At 49.8% G+C, this 23,925-nt stretch overlaps 1 protein-coding gene across 2 annotated transcripts in view; it reads left to right on the top strand.

The window, feature by feature from the left end:
- Positions 1-23,925, top strand: part of Ranbp3 (RAN binding protein 3) — a 50,546-nt gene that overhangs the window by 21,385 nt on the left and 5,236 nt on the right. The window contains exons 3-10 of one of the 2 annotated variants that reach the window (XM_038324366.2): positions 1,742-1,942; positions 6,232-6,268; positions 6,349-6,420; positions 18,137-18,202; positions 18,564-18,656; positions 19,688-19,815; positions 22,383-22,496; positions 23,796-23,899. In XM_038324366.2, the coding sequence (XP_038180294.1) occupies positions 1,742-1,942; positions 6,232-6,268; positions 6,349-6,420; positions 18,137-18,202; positions 18,564-18,656; positions 19,688-19,815; positions 22,383-22,496; positions 23,796-23,899 (815 nt within the window). The remainder of the gene's footprint in view (positions 1-1,741; positions 1,943-6,231; positions 6,269-6,348; positions 6,421-18,136; positions 18,203-18,563; positions 18,657-19,687; positions 19,816-22,382; positions 22,497-23,795; positions 23,900-23,925) is intronic. The other variant, XM_038324372.2, reaches the window with a different exon arrangement.

Consider the following 23,925-nt stretch of genomic DNA (forward strand, 5'->3'; position numbering starts at 1 on the left):
GGGCTAACCTTGAACTCTTGAACTGATCTTCCTGAGTGGGAGGGTGTTGTGGGAGCTGGGAGTGGAACCCAGGGCCTTCCACGTTTGAGGCCAGTGCTCTGTGATGAGCCACAGCCCAGTTTTTTATTTTAGTTTGAGACAGTCTTGTGCTGTAACCTAGGCTGGGGTTCAAGCTCTAAGTGCTGGGGTAACAGTTGTGCACTCCCACAGACTCCAGACCTTGGACACCTGAAGACTCATGGCCAGACTGGCGTCACATGATCCTCTTGCTCTTCTCTGTCCCATGTCTTGGGGATGCTCTCTGTGGGGCTTTGTGTGTGTGTGAGGGAGCTGCTTTTCTTTCTCCATGCGGCTCTCAGTGGTGTCCGCCCGCAGCACCTCTAGTGGTAGCTCTCGGAAGTCAGTGCCACTCAGCCCCATCACTGGCTTTGGACATCTGGTGCTTTGGACAAGCTGTCCCCTGCAGCTGTGCCTACTGTTCACATAGCACCTGGACCATATGGTACTTTAGTATGGCTGTCCCTGAGGAGTACCGGGGCCAGAAGGCGGTGGCAGGCTGGTGTGATAGGGCTCAGTACTGGAAACAGGTGGAACCTTCCTTGTCTTTGCCCTGGCCCCCAAGAGCCCACTGTGCGCCTTCCATGTGACTCCAGTAGCTGGCTCCTACTTTCCCAGAGAGGTGTTAAATCTCACTCGAAGAGTAGCAGTAGGTGCTGGCAGTGGCCATTATGCTTCTGGGAAGACCTTGCCCAGGAAGTTGTTGTCCCTTGATGATGCTCAGATCTGAGCATGAAGTGACTCTTCCTGACCCTCTGGGCCAGGGTCTCACTATATAGCCAAGGCTGGCCCAGATCTCCTGGTCTTCCTGCCTCTGCCTGCGAGTGCTGAGATTACAGGCTTGTGCCACCACACCTGGCCTTAGGGAGTGTGATGGAGCTGTATGTCCTTCCACAGGGTTCTGCGTTTGTTGTATTTTCTTTTGATGGGGGTCATGATTCAAAGTAGCACCCATGCCACATCTAATGATACAGTCCCATGTCCCAGCCACCCAGGAGGTTGAAACAAGAGGACCTCTGGAGTATAGCACTCAAGGTGCCTGGGCATCACAGCAAGACCTTGACTCAAGTCCCAGCACAGCTGTGGGCTGGTCACACCTTCAACATTGCCTTCGTTTCTGCAGTCAGCCACAGGCATTTCAGTTATGGCTGAGAACCAGCTGGTGGGCAGTGCCATGTGGGGCTTGGGGCCCTGGGCCACTGTGGCAGGACATCACCTGTGATTAAGAGATGGCCACAGATGCTTGGCCTAGATGCCCACAGAGTCCCCAGATCTACCTCAAAGGCTGCCAGGCATTAGCTTTTGCATACCTTGGCCCTTTCCAAATAAGCCCACACCCAGGATGTATGGGATGAGCTTGGGAAAACCAGAGGCCAAAGAATCTGTGGATGTCCTGGCTCCTCTCCCCTGTCCTGTCCTGTCCTGTCCATTGACCACATTTTAATGTTTAGCTGGAGTGGCAGGATCCTCGGGATTTAATCTCTACTAGCATGTCTCCTTCCTTGTTCTAAGAGAGGGGTCTCCTCATACTGGGCCCACCATTGTTCTGAAAAGGAGGCTCAGACCCTACCTACTCAAGAGCCATATGCATGGGAAGGCCAAGGTAGGGACAGGGACCCTCCCCATCCCCCCACAGTGTGGCCTTTGTGTACATTGAAGGAAAATTGTCTTTTTTGCCCCCCAGTCCTCCACAGAGCTCAAAGACTTGCCGGAGTCGGGAGAGGAGCCTCGGGGGGAGGCGGAGGCGCCCCGCCCTGATGCGGGGCACCCCGAATCTGCTGGGGAGTATGCCTTAGACCCTCCTGCCCCTGCTAGTGCTTCCGCCAGCTCTCCTCCGCCCCCTACTCCTGCAGCCCAGCCTCCTTGTGTGCGAGAACTGGCAGGGGTAAGTGTCCACAGCCCACCCTGCACTTTGTTACCTGGGGCCACCAGGTCCCAAGGCCCTTTTCTATTAGCCCCCAAGCCACCCGAAGCAGCTGGGACTTATTTGGCCCATTTTAGTTATACCACTGACCAGACAGAGAGACCGAGCCCACTCTTGACTATAGCACAGTGAGAAATGGGGCTTGCTTCCTGGGAGATCAGAGGAGCCCTGAGAGGAGCTGGACAGCACTGTTACCCTTCCAGTTACTCCTTGTCCCTTTGGCCACCTCCCACTTCTCGTGAATCTGAGGTCTTAGGAACCTAGAGGCTCTGGAAACTCTGAGCTTGGGCTGTAGTGAAGCAGGAGGACAGAAGCCCTGTCCATCCTTTGAGCACACGTGCAAGGCGTGGGTGGATGGGTAGCTTACACCTTAGGGCAGAAGTGACTGCTTTGAAAGATAGTGAGAGCTGGGGAGGTGACTCAGTAGATGGGAGCCTTACTGTCAAACCAGGATGACCTTAGTTCCCATCGCAGCACCCATATCAATAGCCAGACATGGCTGCCTGTGCTTGAAACCCGCAGCATTGTGGGAGAAAGGGTGAGACAGGAGGATCTTGGAACTCAGTGGCTGGGCAGCCTAGCCCAAAACAGTGAACTTCAGGTTCAGCGAGAGATCGTTTTAAGAATAAGTTGGAGAGATGGCTCAGCCGTTAAGAGCATTGCCTGCTCTTCCAAAGGTCCTGAGTTCAATTCCCAGCAACCACATGGTGGCTCACAACCATCTGTAATGAGGTCTAGTGCCCTCTTCTGACCTGCAGGCATACACACAGACAGAATATTGTATACATAATAAATAAATATTTAAAAAAATAAGTTGGAGAGCGCACACCCACTGTACTGAACTGGTCTCCACATGCAGGCACACTCCAAGTTAGATAAGAAGAGGCTAGAACTGTCACTAAGTTACCAGGTATGCGATAACAGCTGCCCAGGCTCTGTCTGCATCCTCTGCAGGCTTGAGTGGTCCCCATCTTCATGCCAGCTGTGACCCCCCAGGCCCAGGTCATCCTGGGAGAAGGTTTGACCAGGGTGAAGCTGTTGTCCTGCCCTGTCATTTGAGGAGTCAGGGTGTGAGGGGAAAGGAGCAAGATTTACAGTGTGCAGGGGTGAGGCAGGAAGAGTCCTCTGTGATGCAAAAGAGGGGTGACAACGAAAGCCACATGGATTGGGGTGCTCCACTTTTACTCTGGACAGAGCCCCCTTGGGAACTGTGTCCAGAAAGAAGCCTCCAGTCTGTGCAGTCTCTGGCGGAGGAGAGCAGCCTGGCTTTGCAGCCATCCCAGAGCCCTCATGACAGCGGCTGCTCAGCAGAGAGAGGCGCCTTGTATGGCGACCTGGGCCCACAGAGCCTGGCTTCTTGATTCTCACGGGCTGCAAACTTGAGCAACATAGCCCCCAAATGATCCAGGGAAAGGGGCCTCCAGATAAGGGGAGCTGGAGGAACCTCCTCTCCCAAGTGCTCACAACTTCACAGTGCCTGGTGCAGCACTGTCATACCACTTGGTGACAGCCCTGAGCCACCAGGTCAGTGTAGAGCTCTCAGCGGGGAAGCTGGGCTGGCTGCCAGGAGTGTCTCGTGGCTGGCGCATTGCACAGACATACTGTAATTTGGGTCACTTGGGCTGTAAATCCAGTTGGGTGGAACCTGAACCTGGGGATACCAGGCTGAGCTCACCAGCCTCTGTACAGAGCGGGCTTTCATCTTGCTGTGCTCTAAGTCTCAGTTGAGGGAGCCACTTGGTTACCCAGAGGGCTCCTCCACTTCTCTAGTCTGTCTGCAGTCCATGCCATGCTTCCTGGGTGTAGGGCAAGGGTGATCCTATGTGATGAGCAGTTGTCTGCCAACGGCTGTGAGCAGCATCCACGTGCACCTCACTCTTTAGAACACCAGCCTTGGGGACAGCTTTTTGTGGTCTTGAGGGTGACCTCGTGTGTGTCTGTGTGTGTATGTTTAAGTTATATATAATTATACACACCTACGTGCACACGCTTTTAAAATGCTGTATACATGTGTGGGCCAGAGGTACATGTTAGTTCTGTGCTCAGACGGCAGAGGCTGGGTGTCCCTGGAACTGGGGCATGTGGGTCCTGGGAACTGGACCCCATCCTGTAGAAGACCAGTGAGTGCTCTTTTGACCCCTGAGCCATCTCTCCAGCACTGAGGGCGGCCTCTCTAATGTGTCGGGTCAGCTGACCACCTCCACAGCAGCCAGAGTGGCTTGTGTGTGCTGCTCATCCGCGCCTGTTTGCCAGCACCAGCTAGGTTCATGCTCTTTTTTGGCAGGGTCTCAGGTAGCTCAGGCTGGCTGTGGACTCCTGTTTTTCCTGCCTTCTGCTTCTGTGGCTCCTGAGTCCCTGCTGGCAGAACTGAACAGGTCCACAGATGCGGCGAGCATTACTCTGCGCCTCTTTGCCCATGCGAGGTGGTACGGGAATCAGTTGGATGCTTGCCTGGCCTTCCTCCTTGGCTCCCTGGTTAGTGAGGCAGATGCCTAGTCCAACCTGTGTCATCCTGGAGCCCTTGTCCTGGACTGTTTCCTCCCCTCTGGGAACTCCCGTCCCCACATGCACCCTTGGTGATGTCTCAGATGGATCCCTTGATGGAGCTGAGCAGTCGCAAAGTGGCCATGACATGTAAGGATGTTAAGGGCTGTGTTCTCAGCTGTCTGCAGCTGTCCCAGGAGTGTGTCTGTGATGCAAGGCCTTCACCACTCACCATTGCCCACAGAGTCCCCAGGGTGACCCACCCTTGCAGTTTGAGCATGGAGCCAGCAAGGTAGCAAAGAGTGTTCTCAAGGCATCCCAGAGAACAAGAGTAGGCAGGCTTTAGGGCTCAGATACAGTATGGCTCCCATTGTGTTCTAGGTTGTAGGCCCTTGATGGTTCTCTGAGGTACAGAGTTCACTGGGCAGGTTCCCAGCAAACGTCTGTTGTGTGGTCAGGTACCAGTCTGGGCTGCACTTGGGGTCCAGCGGGATAATACCCCAGGTCGGGGTCTGTGTCCTACAGGGGTAGTGTGAGCATGAAATTTGCTGTGGGGTTGGTACCCTCCTGGGGGCAGGTGGTGGAATCACGTGATCAGGCCCCGGGCTACTTCTTTTCTCATACCTCATCACGTGACCCCCAAGTTCTGCAGAGCCACTGAGCCCTCAGCTCAGCACGCTTTTCCCGATATCCTCTGCAGCCCCCAAAGATCTGACATCATATGGAAGGTGGATCCTGGGTTAGTTCTGGTGATGGACTCTTAGGGTAGGGGTAGGGAACCAGTACTTCTGGGGATCATTGTCCCTGTCCTATGAGTGAGAACTGGGAAGGAGAGGTGGTCTTGCTTCTCTGACACAGACCTGAGCTATCAGCTCATGCTGAAGAAAGCTCCCAGATCTGTTAGAGATTTTGCTGTGTGGCACTGAGTAAGTGCTCACCCTCTCTGGGCTTGTGCTCCAGACTCCAGCACCCTGCCTGTTTGCGCAGTTCCTGGACTGAGCCAGTGTTTACATTGTTACAGGATTATAAGCAAAAGGGAGCAGATGCAGCCTGTGAGCCAAAAGCGCTGGCTTTCTGGCCCTTTATGGAAAAAAACGGGCCAGGGCCCGCTCTGCGGGAGGGTCTTTGCTGGCGCTCACCGTCTTTGGGTTTATTGATTGCTTCGGTCCTTGGAGCATTCTCTTGTGTCGTCTCATTTAACCCTCGGAAACTTCTTGGAGCCAGCACCCCGCATTTGGCTCAGTTTGGGCCCGGGGCATTTGGGGACCATAGGGAAATGGGACTTGTGCCTTCCTAAATGGCCAGGATCTGCCAAGGGTGCATGTCCACCATTGGCCTTTGCTTCTGTCTGCAGGGTCTGAAGGGCGACGTAGTGGACCCAAGAGAGAACTGTGTTGGGCAGGAGCTGGGGAAGGCCCCTGGCAGCCTGGCACAGCCTTGAAGCACTTTGGCCCAGACATCAGAGTTTGCTTGTACTGGAACCGACAGCCCCTGAAGCAAGCATGCACATGTGCTGTAGAATGTTCCAGGGCAAGGGTGGGAGCCAGTGTGCTTTTGTGCCTAGGTGTTCACATGAAACTTGTGTGGGATGTGCCAAGGGCCGTGCTAATGCTCATGGCGGGCCAGGGTGGGTTGTACTGGAGGTGGTGGACCAGGGGCCATTGTTCCTGACCGTGTGTGGAGCGTCCTTAGGGCAGGTCATGGGGAGTTGCGGGCACAGTCTGGGACACAAGGGGCCTCTCACCACTTCTGTGCTCTCTTTGCAGAGGTCTGCTGGCAGCTCCAGCCCAGAAGCCGGAGAAGGTAAGGTAAACTCTCTAGAACACTGGACCACCCTGGAGCCAAACCAGAATGCTCCCTGACCCCACCCACCCTGTGTCTAGATTCTGACCATGAGGATGGAAACTACTGCCCTCCTGTCAAGCGCGAGCGGACATCCTCTCTAACTCACTCAGGTGAGTGACCCCCTTGTGGGCCAGGGAAGGCGTGCCCCTGGGGCCCATCTGGACTGAAGGAAGCTGACACAGTTGCCCTTAGGTGGAGTTGGGAGGTTCCTTGTCAAACTCTGTGGGGACACCAACCATGAATGTCACTGCCTCTACAAGGACATGGTAGTCGATGTGGACTGGAGGGGACAGTATCCCCGCCCATCAGGTATCATGTGTTCGCTCAGGCAGAGCCAGGGGCTGTCACTTGCGCTCTCAGCTGAGGCACATGGTGAGGCTAAGGGAGCATCATCCACATGAATGCCAGCCTCTGGTTCCAACCAGTGCGGGAATGAGGCTGATCTAGGCACAGAAATTCTGGAAATGCTCTGTTGGAGGCTGGCAAAGCCCAGCAGCGCGCTTACCCATAGACACTTTTGGATCCGATACTGCTGCCCTCCAGGGTGTGGTCTGGTGGCATGGCCTGAGTCTCCATCTGTGCTGTGAGGGATGTCACCTGGACCACACATGTATACAGAGGTCCGTCTCCTGTGCTAACACAGCTGGAAGACGTGGTCTGTGAACACTGCTTTCCCCTTCAGCTGACAGACTTGGGTCCTCTAAAGCAACACAGCTCTTTGCTAGAATTTAACCCAATCAGAGAGTCATTTTTTTTTTCTTTTTTATTTTTTTTTTCATTTATTTTACATACCAACCAGTGTCTCCTCCCTCCTCTCTTCCTGTTACCTCCTTCTACCTCCCATAAATCCCTCCTATCTACTCCTCCTCTGATCAGAAAGGGGCAGTCCTCCCATTGGAGTCAACAAAGCATGTCATATCTTGTTGAAGCAGGACCAAGCTCTTTCCCCTGCATCAAGGCTGAATGAAGCATCCCTGCATGAGGGATAGGTTCCAAGAAGCCAGCTCATGTGACAGGGACAGGTCCTGATCCCACTGTTAGGAGCCCCATTAACAGACCAAGCTACACAACTATCATCTCCATGCGGAGGGCCCAGGTTGGTCCCACACAGGCTCCTTAACTGTCACTCCAGAGTCCATGAGCTCCCATTAGCTCAGTTCAGCTGTCTCTGTGAGTTCAAGGCCAGCCTGGTCTACAAGAGCTAGTTCCGGGACAGGCACCAAAGCTTCAGAGAAATCCTGTCTCAAAACAAACAAAAAAACCAACCCCTCCTCCTTCCTTTCTTCAGCTGAGCTCCTGGAGCTGACTCAGTGCTTGGCTGTGGATCTGCATCTGTTTCCATCAGTTAGTGGGTGAAGGCTCTCCCTTGACAGGGTGGTCGCTGGTCTGATCACAGGAAAAGGCCAGTTCAGGCACCCTCTCCGCTATTGCTAGAAGTCTTAGCTGGGGTCATTCTTGTGGATTCTTGGGAATTTCCCTGGCACCAGGTTTCTCTCTAATCCCAAAATGGCCCCCTCTGTCAGGATATTTCTTTCATTACTCTTTCCCCATCCCAATCCCAACTCCACCAACCTAATCCCTCCCCTACTACCAGTTTATCCAGGAGATCTTTTTTGTTTCCCCTTCCCAGGGAAATCCATGTGTCTCTCTTAGGGTCCTCCTTGTTACCTAGCTTCTCTGGGGCTGTGGATTGTAGCCTGGTTATCTTTTGCTTTACATCTAATATCCACTTATGAGTACATACCATGTTTGTCTTTTGGGGGCTGGTTTACCTCACTCAGGATGATTTTTTTTTTTTCTGGATTCATCCATTTGCCTGAAAATTCATGATGTCATTGTTTTTTACCGCTGAGTAGTACTCCATTGTGTAAATGTACTACATTTTCTTTATTCTTTGGTTGAGGGGCATCTAGGTTGTTTTCAGGGTCTGGTTATTACGAATAATGCTGTTATGAACATAGTTGAACACATGTTCTTGTGGTGTGATTGAGCATCCTTGGGGGGGTGTATACACACACACACACACACACACACACACACACACACACACACAAGATTGCTATATCTGGGTCTAGAGGAACATTGATTACCAGTTTTCTGAGAAACCACCATACTGATTTCCAAAGAGGCTGTAAAAGTTTACACAGCACCACCCTCAAGCAGTGGAGGAGTGATCCCCTTACTCCGCATCCTCTCCAACATAGGCTGTTAGCATTTTTTGATCTTATCCATTCTGACAGGTGTAAAATGGAATTTCAGAGTCATTTTGATATGCAGTTCCCTGATGGCTAAGGATGTTGAACAATTCCTTAGGTGTATCTCGGCCATTTAAGATTCTTCTGTTGAGAAGTCTCTGTTCAGATTTGTATTGGTATTTTGATGTCTGGTCTCGGTCGGTCTCTCTCTCTCTCTCTCTCTCTCTCTCTCTCTCTCTCTCTCTCTCTCCCTCCCTCCCTCTCTCTTTCTCCCCTACCCCCTACCCCCTACCCCCTCTCCCCTCTCTTCTCTCTCCAATATTCTGTCTGTGTGTATGCCTGTAGGCCAGAAGAGGGCACCAGACCCCATTAGAGATGGTTGTGAGCCACCATGTGGTTGCTGGGAATTGAACTCAGGACCTTTGGAAGAGCAGGCGATGCTCTTAACCTCTGAGCCATCTCTCCAGCCCCAGATGTTTCTTAAGTTCTTCATATATCTTGGAGATCAGCCCTCTGTCAGATGTGGGGTTATTGAAGATCTTTTCCCATTCTCTGGGCTGCCGTTTTGTCTTGTTGACAGTGTCCTTCTCAGTTTCAGGAGGTTCCATTTATTAGTTGTTGATCTCAGTGTCTGCTACTGGTGTTATAGTCAGGAAGTTGTCTCCTGTGCCAATGCATTCAAGTGTACTTCCCACTTTCTCTTCTGTCAGGTTCAGTGTGGCTGGTTTGTTTTTTGTTTGTTTGTTTGTTTTTGTTGTTTGTTTTTTTTTTTTTTCGAGACAGGGTTTCTCTGTGGCTTTGGAGCCTGTCCTGGAACTAGCTCTTGTAGACCAGGCTGGCCTCGAACTCACAGAGATCCGCCTGCCTCTGCCTCCCGAGTGCTGGGATTAAAGGCGTGCGCCACCATCGCCCGGTAGTGTGGCTGGTTTTATGTTGAGGTCTTTGATCCACCTGGACTGGAATTTTGTGCATGGGGATACATATGGATCTATTTACATTCATTTACATTTTGACATCTAGTTATGCCAGTACCATTTGTTGAAGATGCTTTCTTTTTTTCCATTGTATAATTTTGGCTTCTTTATCAAAAATCAAGAATTCGTAAATTTATGGATTTATGTCAGGGTCTTCTATTTGATACTATTAATCCATCTGTCTGTTTTTATGCCAATACAATACTGTTTTTATTACTGTAGCTCTATAGTAGATCTTGAAGTCAGGGGTGGTGATGCCCCCAGAACTTCTATATTATACAGGATTGTTTTAGTTGCCCTAGGTTTTTTGTTTTTGCATATGAAGTTGATTATTGTTCTTTCTTTTTTATTGGTATTTATTGAGCTCTACATTTTTCTCTGCTACCCTCCCTGCCTCCTCCCTCCCCCTTCAATCCTCCCCCAAGGTCCCAATGCTCCCAATTTACTCAGGAGATCATGTCTTTTTATACTTTCTTTTTTTTAAGATTTATTTACTTATTATGTATACAACATTCTGCCTCCATGTATGCCCACACGCCAGAGGAGGGTGCCAGATCTCATTACAGATGGCTATGAGCCACCATGTTCTCATTGTTGTCTGAGTTCTCCGGGATTGTGGTTTGTAGGCTGGCTTTATGTTTAAAAACCACCTATGGGTGAGTACATGTGATAATTGTCTTTCTGTGCTGGGTTACCTCACTCAAAATAATGTTTTCTAGCTCCATCCATTTTCCTACAAAATTCAAGCTGTTATTTTTTTCTGCTGTGTAGTACTCCATTGTGTAAATGTACCACATTTTTCTAATCCACTCTTCGATCTAGGGACATTTAGGTTGATTCCAGGTTCTGGTTATGACAAACTAAGCTGCTATGAACATAGTTGATCACATGTCCTTGTGGCATGATTGAGCATCCTTTGGATATATACCCAAAAGTAGTATTACTGGGTCTTGAGGAAAGTTGTTTCCTAATTTTCTGAGAAATTGCCACACAGACATCCAAAGGGGTTGTACCAGCTTGCATTCCCACCAACAATGCAGAAGTGTTCCCTTTTCCCAACATCCTCTCCAGCATAAGTCGTCATCAGTGTTCTTGATCTTGGCCATTCTAACAAGTGTAAGATGGAATCTCAGAGTTGTTTTGATTTGCATTTCTCTGATGACTAAGGATGTTTAACATTTCCTTAAGTGTCTTTCAGCCATTTTAGATTCCTTTGTTGAGAGTTCTCTGTTTAGGTCTGTACTCCATTTTTTTTTTTATTGGATCATGTGATCTATTGGTGTCCAATTTCTTGAGTTCTTTGTATATTTTGGAGATCAGACCTCTGTCTAATGTGGGGTTAGTGAAGATCTTTTCCTATTCTGTAGGCTGTTGTTTGTCTTGTTGACCATGTCCTTTGCTTTACAGAAGCTTTTCAGTTTCAGGAAGTCCCATTTATTAATTGTTTCTCTCAGTGTCTGTGCTGCTGGTGTTAAATTTAGGAAGTGGTTCCCTGTGCCAATGCGTTCAAGTGTACTTCCCACTTTCTCTTCTGTCAGGTTCAGTGTGGCTGGTTTTATGTTGAGGTCTGATCCATTTGGACTTGAGTTTCGTGCATGGTGATAGATAGGGGTCTATTTTCATGATTATTGCTCTTTCAAGGTCTGAAAAATTGTTTTGGAATTTTGATGGGGATTGCACTGAATTTGTAGATTGCTTTTGGTAAGATGGCCATTTTTACTATGTTAATCATACCTATTCAAGAGCATGGAAGATTCTTTTCATTTTCTGATGTCTTTTTCAGTTCTTTCTTCAAAGACTTAAAGTTCTTCTCAAACAGGCCTTTCACTTCTTTGGCTAGTGTTATCCCAAGATAAAATGTTATTTGTGTCTGTTATGAAGGGTGATGTTTCTCTGACTTCTTTCTTAGCTTCTTTATCATTTGTATATAGGAGGGTTACTGATTTTTTTTTTTTTTTTAGTTGATCTTGTATCCTGTCACATTACTGAAGGTGTTTATCAGCTGTAGGAGTTCCCTGTTAAAATTTTTCAGGTCACTTAATGTGTACTATCATATCGTTTGCAAATAGCGAAAGTTTGACTTCTTCCTTTCCAATTTGTGTCCCCTTAATTTCCTTTTGTTGCCTTATTGCTCTAGCCAGAACTTTGAGTGCTATGTTGGATAGATCTGGAGAGAGTGGACAGCCTTGTCTTGTTCCTGATTTTAGTGGAATTACTTTGAGTTTCTCTTAATTTGATTTGATGTTGGCTGTCACCTTGCTGTATATTGACTTTATTATGTTCCTTGTATCCCTGACCTCTCCAAGACCTTTATCGTGAAGGGATATTGGATTTTGTCAAAGACTTTTTCAGTATTTAATGAGATGATCGTGTGGTTTTTGTTTTTCAATTTGTTTATATGGTGGATTTCATTGACAGATTTTCATATGTTGAACTATCCCTGCATCTCTGAGATGAAGCTGGCTTGATCATGGTGGGTGATGGTTCTGATGTGTTCTTGGATTTGATTTGTCAGTATTTTATTGAGTATTTTTACATCAATGTTCATGAGTGAGATTGGTCTGTAATTCTCTTTCTTAGTAATGCCTTTGTGTGGTTTGGGTGTCAGGGTAACTGTAGCCTCGTACAAAAAATTTGGTGATGTTCTTTCTATTTCTATTGTGTGAAAAAATTTGAAGAGTATTGGTGTTAGCTCTTTGAAATTCTGATAGAATTCTGTGATGAAACCATCTGGCCCTGAATGACTGTTTCTATTTCCTTAGGGGTTATAGGTCTATTTAAATTGTTTATCTGGTCTTGATTTAATTTTGGCGTGTCGTGTACCTATCCAGAAAATTGTCCATTTCTTTCAGATTTTCTAATTTTGTGGAGTAAGGTTTTTGGAGTATGACCTAATGATTCTCTAGATTTCCTCCGTGTCTGTTGTTATGTCCACCTTTCCATTTCAGATTTTGTTAATGTGTATGTTCTCTCTCTGCCTTTTGGTTAGTTTGGATAAGGGTTTGTCTATCTTGTTGATTCTTTTCATGAAGAACTAAGTCTTTGTTTCATTGATTCTTTGTATTCTCTTTGTTTCTAATTTATTTATTTCAGCCCTCAATTTCATTATTTCCTATCATCTACTCTTCCTGGGTGAATTTGCTTCTTTTTGTTCTAGGACTTTCAGGTTTGCTGTTAAGTTGCTAGTGTGGAGTTCTCCACATTCTTAATGTAGGCACTTAGTGCTATGAATTTTCCTCTTAGTACCAATATCCCATGTTTTGGGTATCTTGTGTATCCATTTTCATCGACTTATAGAAATGTTTAATTTCTTTTTTATTTCTTCCTTGACCCAGTGGTAACTCAGTTTTGATGAGTTTGAAGGTTTTTGTAGTTTGTGTTGTTGTTGAACTCTAAGCCATGGCAGTCAGATACAGGGGGTTATTAGTTTTTGTGTGTGTGTGTGTGTGTGTGTGTCGAGGTTTTCTTTGTGACCAAATATGTAGTCAGTTTTAGAGAAGGTTCCATGAGGTTCTGAGATGAAGGTATATTCTTTTGTATTTGGGTGAAATGTTCTGTAGATGTCTGTTAAGTCCATTTGAGTCATAACATCTGTTAGTTCCCTTATTTCTCTGTTAAGTTTCTGTCTGGCAGACCTGTTTATTGGTGAGAGTGTGGTGTTGACGTCTCCCACTATTAATGTGTGGGGTTTGATGTGTGGTTTAAGCTTTAGCACTGTTCTTTTATTAATGTGCCTGTCCTTGTATTTAGGCCATAGGTATTCAGAATTGAGACTTCATCTTGATGGTTATATGAAATGTCCTCCATCTCTTTTGATTAATTTAGTTTGAAGTCTATTTTGTTAAATATTAGCCGGGCAGTGGTGGCGCACGCCTTTAATCTCAGCACTCAGGAGGCAGAGGCAGGCGGATCTCTGAGTTCGAGGCCAGCCTGGTCTACAAGAGCTAGTTCCAGGACAGGCTCTAGAAACTACAGGGAAACCCTGTCTTGAAAAAAAAATATTAAGGTAGCTACACCGGTTTACTTTTTAGGTCCATTAGATTGGAAAATCTTTTTCCAGCCCTTTACTTTGAGGTAATATCTGTCTTTGAAGTTGGAGATGGATCCTGTTTTTGTATCCATTCTGCTAGCCTGTATCTTCTTATTGGCGAATTGAATCCATTGATGTTAAGAGATGTTAATGACCAGTGACTGTTAATTCTTGTTATTCTTTTGGTTTTGTTGGTGGTGGTGGTAGTGTGTGCTTCCTTTCTTTGGGTTTTTCTGGTATGAGATTATCTATTGCCTGTGTTTTCTTGGATGTAGCTAGCTTCCTTGGGTTGAAATTTTTCTCCTAGTTCTTTTTGTAGGGCTTGATTTGTGGGTAGGTATTATTTAAATCTAGTTTTGTCATGGAATATCTTGTTTTCTCTGTGGGATTGAAAGTTTTGCTGGGTATAGTAGTCTGGGCTGGCATCTGTGGTCCTTTGGTGTTTGTAAAACGTCTTTCTAGGACCTTCTGGCTTTCAGAGTCTCCATTGAGAATCTGGGTGTAATTCTGTTAGGTCTGCCTTTATATGTTACTTGACTTTTTTCCTTTGCAGCTCTTAATACTCTTTCTTTAATATTTATGCTTAGTATTTTGATTAGTATGTGCCAAAGGGACTTTTTTTGGTTTAGCTTATTTGGTGTTCTGTAAGCTTCTTGTACCTTCATAGGCATTTCCTTCTTTAGGTTGGGAAAGTTTTCTTCTGTGATTTTGTTGAATATGTTTTCTATGCCTTTGAGTTGGAATTATTCTCCTTCTTTTATCCCTATTATTCTTAAGGTTTGGTTTTTTCATGGTGTCCCAGATTTCCTAGATGTTTTGTGTTAGGAGTTTACTGGATTTAACATTTTGACTGATGAATCTGTTTCCTCTATTGTATCTTCAACGACTGTGATCCTCTCTTCCATCTCTTGTATTCAGTTGGTGACGCTTTCATCTGTAGTTCCTGTTCACTTCCCCATATTTTCCATTTCCAGAATTTTCTCCATTTGTGTTTTCTTTATTGTTTCTATTTCATTTTTCAAGTCTTGAACTGTTTCCTTCGCCTGTTTGACTGTTTTGGCTTTCTTTAAGGGACTTACTGATTTTTTTCCTATTTTTTTGTTTGTTTGTTTGTCTTTTCCTTGATTTCTTTAAGGTTGTTTTCCTGTGTTTGAGCCGCATTGGAATGTTCAGGTCTTCTGCTGTGGGATCGCTGGGTTCTGGGTGCCCTGTTGCTTTTCTGGCTGTTGAATGTACAGTTACACTGGTGTTTGCTCATCTGTTCTTCAACTGGTGTGGTTTGCACCTTGCCTGTGTAGTCTGCTGGAGTTGTGGGGGAGGGCTGGCCGTGGGGAGCTTGTTGAGGTCCGTAGGTTGTGTTGCAGACTGGGTCTGGGTGGGTCGCAGGGGTGCTGGTGCAGCCTGGAGGCTTGCAGGCTGCTAGGGACTGCCATGTATTTTTAAAAAACAACAGAAAACCAAGCTGAGGCTCAGCGAGTAGTGCACTTGTCTAGTGTACAGGAGGCCCTGGGTTTGGATCCCAGAAGTGTATAAACCAGGCATGGCGGTGAGCACCAAGCAGCTGTGCTCTTTGGATACTGTGTCCCCAGGTGTCTCTGCACCCGGCTTGTGTCCAAGCCCTGCCTTTAGCCACAGCTGAGGGGCACACAGGGCAGCCTTTTTTGGTCTTTTCTCTGTAACACCAGCCCTGAGACATCCTAGGCTATAAACGATCTCCCTAGTCAGGCTGACAGAGGGGTATAAACACTGAAGCTCCACAGGCATTCTGGTGCTTTGTGTGGTGTCAGTGGGCTACTTCCATTTGTGACCTCCCTTTCTGGTCTGGAAGCCAGATTCTCTGAGCGTCCTTGACTTGGCCCTGAAGAACAAGACCATTCGGGGTCCTGACCTCTGCTGCTTCTGGTTCTCGTCCTGGTGGTCCATCCCAGGGTGGCAGGTGTTGCTTCTGCTCTGTGAGGAGGTGTGGTCCAATTCCTGATAACCAGGCCCCTCCTTCTTGCCTTCACTCCACATCTGGAGCATGGCTGCCCTGCAGAACAGGCATCCCAGGCCCTTCACAGCTGCACACCCCTTTGGTTTGAAGGCCCCATGCCAGTTTGTGGGTATGTAGAGGTAGCACAAAGGGGATTTGTAGATTTGTCGGCTGGCCTGCCTTGATTCTGTGTGTGTCTGTCGTTGTATGTGAATGCTGAAGATGCAAACTCAGAGCCTTAGACTTGCGGGGCAGGGCTTCCTCATAGGAGAGTCTTCAGACCCAGGACTGACTTTCAGGGATCCACAAGAGTGACTTAGTTTCTTGTGCACAGTTTCCATACTCTCTCTGGTGTTACTACTGTCCATCTTTCAGTCAGGGCCCTGTGCTTCCCCAGCATGGTCATGCCTGTGTAAGAAGCTCTCGTTCACTCCACTCTTCTGTCCTACCTATAGCCCCAGAGCCTTCCCTCCCTGCCCTGTTATTGGGTCTTGGAGCAGGGCGGATATAAATCTGCATCATCTGCTTAAGCTGGTGGCTTTGATGCATGGGTATCGGCAGTCTGAGCACTCCTAGTCCCTTTACTTTTGGTCCTCCCAGGGACTTTGCTCACCACTTCATCTCAGCCCTGGAATCTGCCTTCTAGATTTGGGGTGTGGCCTCTAGAACCAGAATCTTGGTGTTCAGGGTACCCTGCTTGGCCCTGTTCCTGGGCATGTGGAGCCCACACTGATAGGGTTCTAACGCCCTAACCCTTTTTCCTGACATGAAGAAGCCTGGTTTCAGCCAGACATGGAGACGTACATTTGCCATCCATTCTTTTTTGCTTGTTTGTTTTGTTTTGTTTTTCGAGACAGGGTTTCTCTGTAGCTTTGGAGCCTGTCCTGGAGCTACCTCTTGTAGCCTAGGATGGCTTCAAACTCACAGAGATCACCCGCCTCTGCCTCCAGAGTGTTGGGATTAAAGATGTGTGCCACCACTGCCCATCCTGTCATCCGCTCTCAGGAGGTGGAGGCAGGAAGATCAGAAGTTCAAGGCCATCCTCAGCTACACAGTGAGTCTGAGGAAGAAACCCGGCTCTGCCATCCCAGCCAGCTGCATCCTTGCCTAGCCCCCAGCCATGTCAGCCGCTGCTCTGGGAGCCTTGCCGTCTCTGGCCAGCCTGGCTCAGTCCCCAGTGTATTCCCAATTAAGCAGGGATCTCCCTTAGGTGAGCAGTTTCCCCCATCAGCCAGCACCCCTGCCTCTCAGGTAGCATATATCCAATAGCCAGCTGTGTGGGAGGGGGTGAAGCTGGGTTTTCCAGGTCCTGGGTGAGTCACACACAGCAACACTATTAGCAAAATGAGTCTCCAGAGGACCTGAGAAGAGCCTAGGGTGTCCCTGTGGATGGGGCTGGGGACTTAGTGTTGACAAGTGTCTGTCCATCTGGTCATAGTGGTACCCTGCATGAATCCCTGTATGCTAGCACAGTGGCCACACTAGTGCACCAAGCTGGTGCAGGTGAGTGGCTGCAGTCCCCATGGCCAGCTGTTGAGATTACTTCTGTAGGGAACAGGACCCTGAGAGACCTATGGCCAGGACACAGGTGCCCAAAGCTAGCCTTTGGGTTCCAGTTATACCATTTACAAATTTGGTCTCTGGTTTGAAAAGTGTGGTCTAGCACTAATCCCCTGGAAGCATCCCTGCCCAGCTCCATGGCTGGCTCTAGTGGCCCCTTTGTCACATGTGTAGGTCATGTTTGGCTTGAGTGCTGCTCTGACTGGGTGGTCCCCAAGGCAGCCCCTGAGCTTTTCTGTGTGACCAGTTTCCTGTCAGTATTCCCAGTGTCTAGCTGTCAACCCCAAATAAACTCCATCCCCAGGAGCCCTGGCTCCAGTCCCTCTCAGTGTCCTCCCTCCTCAGCTGCAGGCATCATGAATCCCCTTCATATTTCTGAGTCCACTTCTGAATATTCCCTATCCGCAGATCCAGCACTGTGGGACCTTCTGTTCACCTAAGACCTAGGCAGGATCTTTGTCTGTGTGTGTGGTGCACACATGTCGCAGGGGTGCTGGTGTGCTCACCTGTGCTTGCTGGCCAGAGATCTCTGCCTGCACTGTGTGTGCTTTGCTGGTGTGGGATCTGAACTCAGGTCCTTGTGCTTGCACAGCAGGCGCTCTACCCGCTGAGCCAGCTCCCCATCCCGATGGGTTAGGGTTATCTTCTGCTGACCTTTCCCCAAGGATTTTGTTTGCTTCCATCAGGAGGGTCATGGGTATGGGAGGAGGGGGTGGAGTCTTCATTCCCCGTGCCTGATGACTGAGCCTCCAAGACCACCTGTGACCTGTGCATTTTCCCACACCTTCCTGTCCTGGGTCAGGTTAGACCAGCTGGCACTGAACTCCAGGCATGTCCTGGAGGCCTGCCCAACAGTACCATCACTCCCTCCCCTGGGAGGAAGGGCAGGGCCTAGTAAATGTTACCCTGCCTCAGCATCTTCAGCCTCCAGGTTTCCTGGGATGGTCTTGCTGCAGAGCCACACCTCTGACCCAGGGCCTCCTACTTTCGCGATGCAGTCTAGACCATTCTCAGGGTCTCAGACCCACTGTGCTCCCTGTTTTGCTGTGGTCCTGCCCCATTCAGGCTGAGCTCAGCTGTGTCTTGTGCTTGCAGAGGAGAAAAGCAGCAGCTTCCGGCTGAAGCCCCCAACGCTCATCCATGGCCAGGCGCCCAGTGCAGGTAGGTGGCATGCCAGGCCTTTCCCTAGCCCCAGGATCCTTGCTACAGGCCCCAGTCTGTCTGCAGGGACGTGACTGACACGAACGCAGCCCTGAAAAGCTGCTCAGACCTGCGGGGACAGGGTGTCTTCTACCTGGGAACTCACTGTGACCCTGCACCAGCTATGGCCATCTCCCCTTGCACTGGTCAGCTCTCAGAGTGTAGCAGTGAGTGACCTGGGCCTCATCACAGATCCCAGTGGCAGGTGACTGTCACTATAGAGAAAGGGTTGGTTTTGAATGTGGCCTCCCATGCACAACCATTGGAGTTGATGTGCCCTGGAACAGCAGGGACAGGGTTCCTAGAATCCACTGTGTTCCAGGTCTGCCCAGCCAGAAGCCCAGGGAACAGCAGCGTGGTGTCCTCCGCCCAGCTGTGCTACAAGCCCCACAGCCCAAGGTGCTGTCACAGACGGGTAAGGGACCAAGGCACAGTATGAAGTACAGAGGCAAGCGGTTCCTTTGGGCCAGCTCCGTTCTGGGGAGCCAAAGTAGAAGAATGGAATGCTGCCCTCCTCTCTTGTCGGCCTCCCAAGCCATGCTCTGTCACCCTTGCAGAGCAGTTTCCGAGCCACCTGGGGCTCGCTGGGTTCTGGTGTTGTCATTCTGAGCTCAGCAGTGACCTAGGATCTGACTCATGCTGACTCCAGTGCTCAGAGTCAGCCAGATCGACAACGCCATAGCACACTCGAAGATTCTTGTCTTCTTTTGTCCCGATTTGGGGGCCAGCAGGGTGGCCCAGCATGTCAAGGTGATTGCCGTTTTGTCTTGGTTTAGTTGGACTTTTGTGACTCGGCATCTCAGTGTGCAGCCCGTCTGCTCCTGCACTCACTCTGTATCCCGGAATTCTCAAGCATGGGGTAGTAGGCACGCGCCACTGTGCCAGCTCCCTCTGGCTTTGTGAGTGTGCACATGCACAGACGGGCTTTCTCCAATTGCACAAGACCTGTCTTTGCTAGGTTTTTTTTTTTTTCTCCAGTTTATTTATTTTTTATTAAAAATTGCCTTTGCTAGGTTTTCTTTTGCTCATCATTTTCTGGAAGCCAGTTCTTGTTTGTGTCTTGTTTGGGGAGGGGAGTAGTGCTGCGGATGAAACTCAGCTCCGTGCGTGTCGCCTGCCCGTGTAGTGTGTCCAGAATAAAGACAGCAGCCCCTCATGTGGGAGCTTTGGGCATGTTTTGTTTTTAATCTAAGAATGCATGATTTTTTTTTAATGTAGCCCTGATTGACATAGAATTTTCCATGTTGCTCTGTCCTTGAACTCATAGCTCTGCTTCCCAAGTGGTGGGATTAAAAGCACTTACCACCATGCCCTGCCTAAGATGAATGGACTTTAGAAGCCTCTTTACAGAGGAGCCTAGACAGAGCCCAGCAGCTCGGCCAGCTGCCAGAGGGCTGAGGAGGGGATGCATACATGTGCCACCTGCCAACTCTCTCCCTTTTGCAGTCCCTAGCAGCGGCACCAATGGGGTCAGCATGCCAACAGACTGCACAGGACCAGCCATGTCTGCATCACCAGAAAACCTCACACAGAAGAGCCCCTCCGAGTCTGCCGAGGGAACAAACACACTTGAGGTTGGTGGGTTATGGGGTGGCTGGAGTGGGCTGCAGCTCCAGGCCTGGTGTGATTTCTGCTCAGGTTCTCCAAGCCTAGACGCCTTCAGTGGTTCATAGCGCTCAGCCTGCCTGGGCTTGCGCAGTGTCCTCTGTGCACAGTGGAACACTAATACCTCGAAGGGGCCTGCACAGGCTCTCAGCATGGGACTGCCCCCCTACCCCACAACTTCCCGGGAAGTGCTCTGTGGGATAAGCAATAATGGAGAGGACAGCAGAGAGCCAAGGGGGCTCAGTCCTTTGCGGGGATGGTGCTCCTGTGACCTACCCACTTTCATAGGGCCCCTGCTAAAGGTCCTCTCACATCACACCAGGGACTGAGAGCTTAGCCACTGGACACCCGGCATTGGTTGATGGCTATCAGTCAGTCAGGATGGGCCCCACTGCCCAAGAGCCCAGGAATGACTTTTGTGGTTGTGTCCTCACCACAGTGTGTCTCCAACACAAGGTCCTACGTGTGTCATCTCCCCCTTACCCCACTCCCAGTCACAGATGGGCCCTCAGGTGCACATACAGTGGCCCTGGGGTGTCAGCCTGGAAACGTGAGAGGAGAGGGCCCTGCAGCCCAGGGTTTCAAGGCCACCACCACCACCCCTGCCCCACCTGCTTCTCAGTCTGCCTGCTCTGCTCTTGAATTCGTCCATGTGGAGTCAGTCAAAGCCACTGTCTGCTCTCACCAGGAAAATGCCCAGGGAAGTGGGAGTCTAAGGCCACATGGGGACATACTCATCCCGCTCCCACCCCCTGAATGGGTGCATGAATGGCTCCTATCCTGCTTCTTGTGAGTGTGACTGAGACACAGGAGGGAAATCAGGTGCACAGTTATAGCCAGGCTGTGCCAGCATCCAGTTCCACCAACCCAGGGATCCACTTGAGTCACCCTCTGCAGTGCCCAGCCTGTCTGCCACAGTGCACGCCCCTCCCATCCCTCAGTGGAGGACATGCTGGTCCACCTCTCCAGCAGGCTGGGTGCTCAGTGCCTAACACTGATCTGACTCTGGGTCTGTCCCTGTGGCACCCAGATTTCACCCCAAGGCTCCACATTTCCGATGTCCTGGGATGGACAGGATCACCGTGATCTCTGATGTGATGAGAGCAGGCAGGACCCTTACCTTCACAGCCATTCCTGCCTTGTGACACGGTCACTAGCTGCTGATCCAGGGATGTTGAGCCCGGTGGCTAGGGAGTGGAATTCAGCCTCTGATGAAGCACTGACCAGGATTCAGAGCCACGTGATGACACACATGTCAGTCAGAAGGGCTTCTTGACTCTGTGAACCCTGAGACTGGGATTCCTCGATGTGGGTAGAAACCTTGGTAAAGTGACAACAGACCTGGGGACAGGTTCTCAGTAGGGGACAGTGCCCAACAGGGATATGGAGGACTATGCATACAAGCCACACTCCCTGTGTAGGCGTAGGACCCATGGCAGAGCGAGAATGGAACCAGATGTATAGTGTCAAGCCAGGGGGGCTATTGTTCTCTTGACAGTCTCGCAGAGAGCATGGTTAGCGCTGTGCCACCCTTCTCACTGAGGGCTGCTGCCACAGGGATGGTGGGGCTCCAGGAACTGAAAGCACCCACCCACACACACACACACCTTCCATGTGCAGCCAGGGCATCAGCCCAGAGGTCTCCTGGGAACATTCCAGATTCCCCTCATCTGGGCCACATGGGTGAGCAAGTCCCTGAACTCAGGGAGTCACACTTGCAAGACAGCATTTAGAGGGACCAGTGACAGGACTTAATGGGCTAAAACTGCTTGTTGCAAGCCTGATGACTTGAGTTGAAGCCCAGTGGAGAAAGAGACCAGCCAGTCCAGGGAGTTACCCTCTGGTTTCTGTGTGCATGCACGCGCATACGCACACACATGCTTGTGTACACACACACACACACAGAGTCAAAGAAATGTAATTTGGAAAAAACAAAAACATAAGTTGGTGTAAAACAGTCCAGGAAACTGTATTGGAAGTGGTGTAGTCTCCCATATGAGGTCCCCAGCCACTGGCTCTGCACCGTGAAATCTCACATCTGTGTCCCACACCACACCATTTCCTCTCACAACTGATGGGGGCTCATCTGGTCTGTCTCTTGGTAGCTGCTGTCTCATTTCTAGTGTACATCGGGACCCTTGGTTCTGATGCTGGCTCTGTTGGCACCAGGGTATGGTGACGTGTCTGGCCGCACTGACAGCCAGTGTCCTCATTCCTGAGCAGAGTCCCTGGGAACAGGTTCTTAGAAGTGCCTCTGAGGCCCAAGCAGACTGCCTAGGACCAGAAGCCAGTCTGCTGCTCAGAGGGTGCCCTTGGGTCTTGAGCTCCCCATATCTACCCTCTGTCAGCTCCACTGAGGCAGGGAACTGCTGTTGTTGGACAGCTGCCAGGCTTCAGGGCTTTCTCTAACGCTCATCACCCCAGGAGAATCTATCATAGCTGCCAGCCATGTGCGTGCCTGGCTGACTTCAGGCTCCTGGACGTTCTGTTGCCATCACTTCTAAGTATGATTGGGTTCTGTTCTTATTCCCTGTAGGAGAAAGTGCTTCAGAAAACCCCATGTGGCACCTCAGAGGAGGGGCACTATGAAGAGGAGCAGGTGGCCCCACAGGCCTTTGTGTTTGGACAGAACTTAAGAGACAGAGTGAAGGTATTCGCTGGGTGGATGTGGGGCAGTAGAACTGCAGCAACCAGTCCTTAAGGAGAGTGGCCTGGGGTACCCGTGACAGCCACACATCTACCCAGACATCCATTGCCCAGGGCACCATACCACTGAGAATCCCTCCCCACTCTGAGGTAGTATTTCATGTGGCCCGGGCTAATAACCTCAAGTCCTAGGATTTCGGGCTATCTCAGGTCATCTTTCCAAGAGCAACACTAAAATACTGGTTGCGTGATTGATTTGGCATGGGTTTGATTTGAGATAATGTCTCATGTAGCCCAGGCTGGTCTTGAACTCATTGTGTGGCTATGGATGACCCTGGACTGATCTCCAGGCTCAGCCTCCTGATTGCTGGGATGGCAGTTATACACTAGCCAGCCTGGCTTTGTGAGCTGGGCCACCACAGAATCCTCAGCAAAGCGGTCAGACTGCTTCTGGAAAACAAGTCTAATGCCTGCAGTGCCGGAGCATAGGGTCTGGGGCACTCCAGACATGAGAGTGGGAGGACTGGGGCAGTGCTCAGTACCACAGAACCCAGGATGCCCCTCAGAGAGTGATTTGGCCTGGGCTGCACAGCAAGACCTTGTCACCACATTGAAACGCTCCCCCATGCAAAAGACTCCAGTGCGCCTTCTCCTGTCCCCTGCCACCTGGTGGGCACCTCCTTCTCGGGGCTGGGCACCCATCATGCTCAGCCACAGGACCTCAGGCTTCTGTGGGCTCTGCACTCACCCTCCAGTGCCATTAGGCACAGCCATGAGCCAGGATTGCGGTGTCTTCTAATGTGGTATCACCTCATTGGTCATTCAGGAGTGACACCTACATCATGGCTTTTAAAAGAACCATAGAGAAACTGTGGTTGTCATGGTACCATGCCCCCATTATATGACGGGCTGTGCCGTGTGCCAAATTTCAAACAAGGTAGAGAAGCTCCTAAAGCTTTGTGATCCTCTCTGCAGGTTTTTCTTCCCTGTTTATTTTGAGTGCAGCCCAGACCAGCCTTGAGCCTCAGCCTTCTGCACTGTTGAGATGACAGGTGTGTGGGTCCACACCAGACAAGATCTCACTGTGTAGCCCAGGCTGGCCTAAACTCTCAGGATTCTCCTGCCTCTCCCACCCAGTGCTGAGATTAAAGGCGTGCACCACCACACCCATCTTGTTTTTGTGTCTTCACCACTGTGTCAGGTGTGGCCATGTTGGTTGCAGATGTACCTTGTGCTCAGTGCATCCTCACGGCAGGACTTGTCAGACAGGGCCACGTGAGCAGCCGCTTCCCTCTCTCTACAGTTAATGAATGAGAATGCCGCTGTGGCAGATGCAGACAGCACTGCGCATCCCAGCTCAGAAACACCTACTGCAACTAACTACTTTCTGCAATACATCAGCTCCAGGTGAGTGCGCTGTTGTGCGCACATGC

Source organism: Arvicola amphibius, chromosome 1 (genome assembly GCF_903992535.2).
Source record: "Arvicola amphibius chromosome 1, mArvAmp1.2, whole genome shotgun sequence".
In the NCBI taxonomy this organism is placed as follows: Eukaryota; Metazoa; Chordata; class Mammalia; order Rodentia; family Cricetidae; genus Arvicola; species Arvicola amphibius.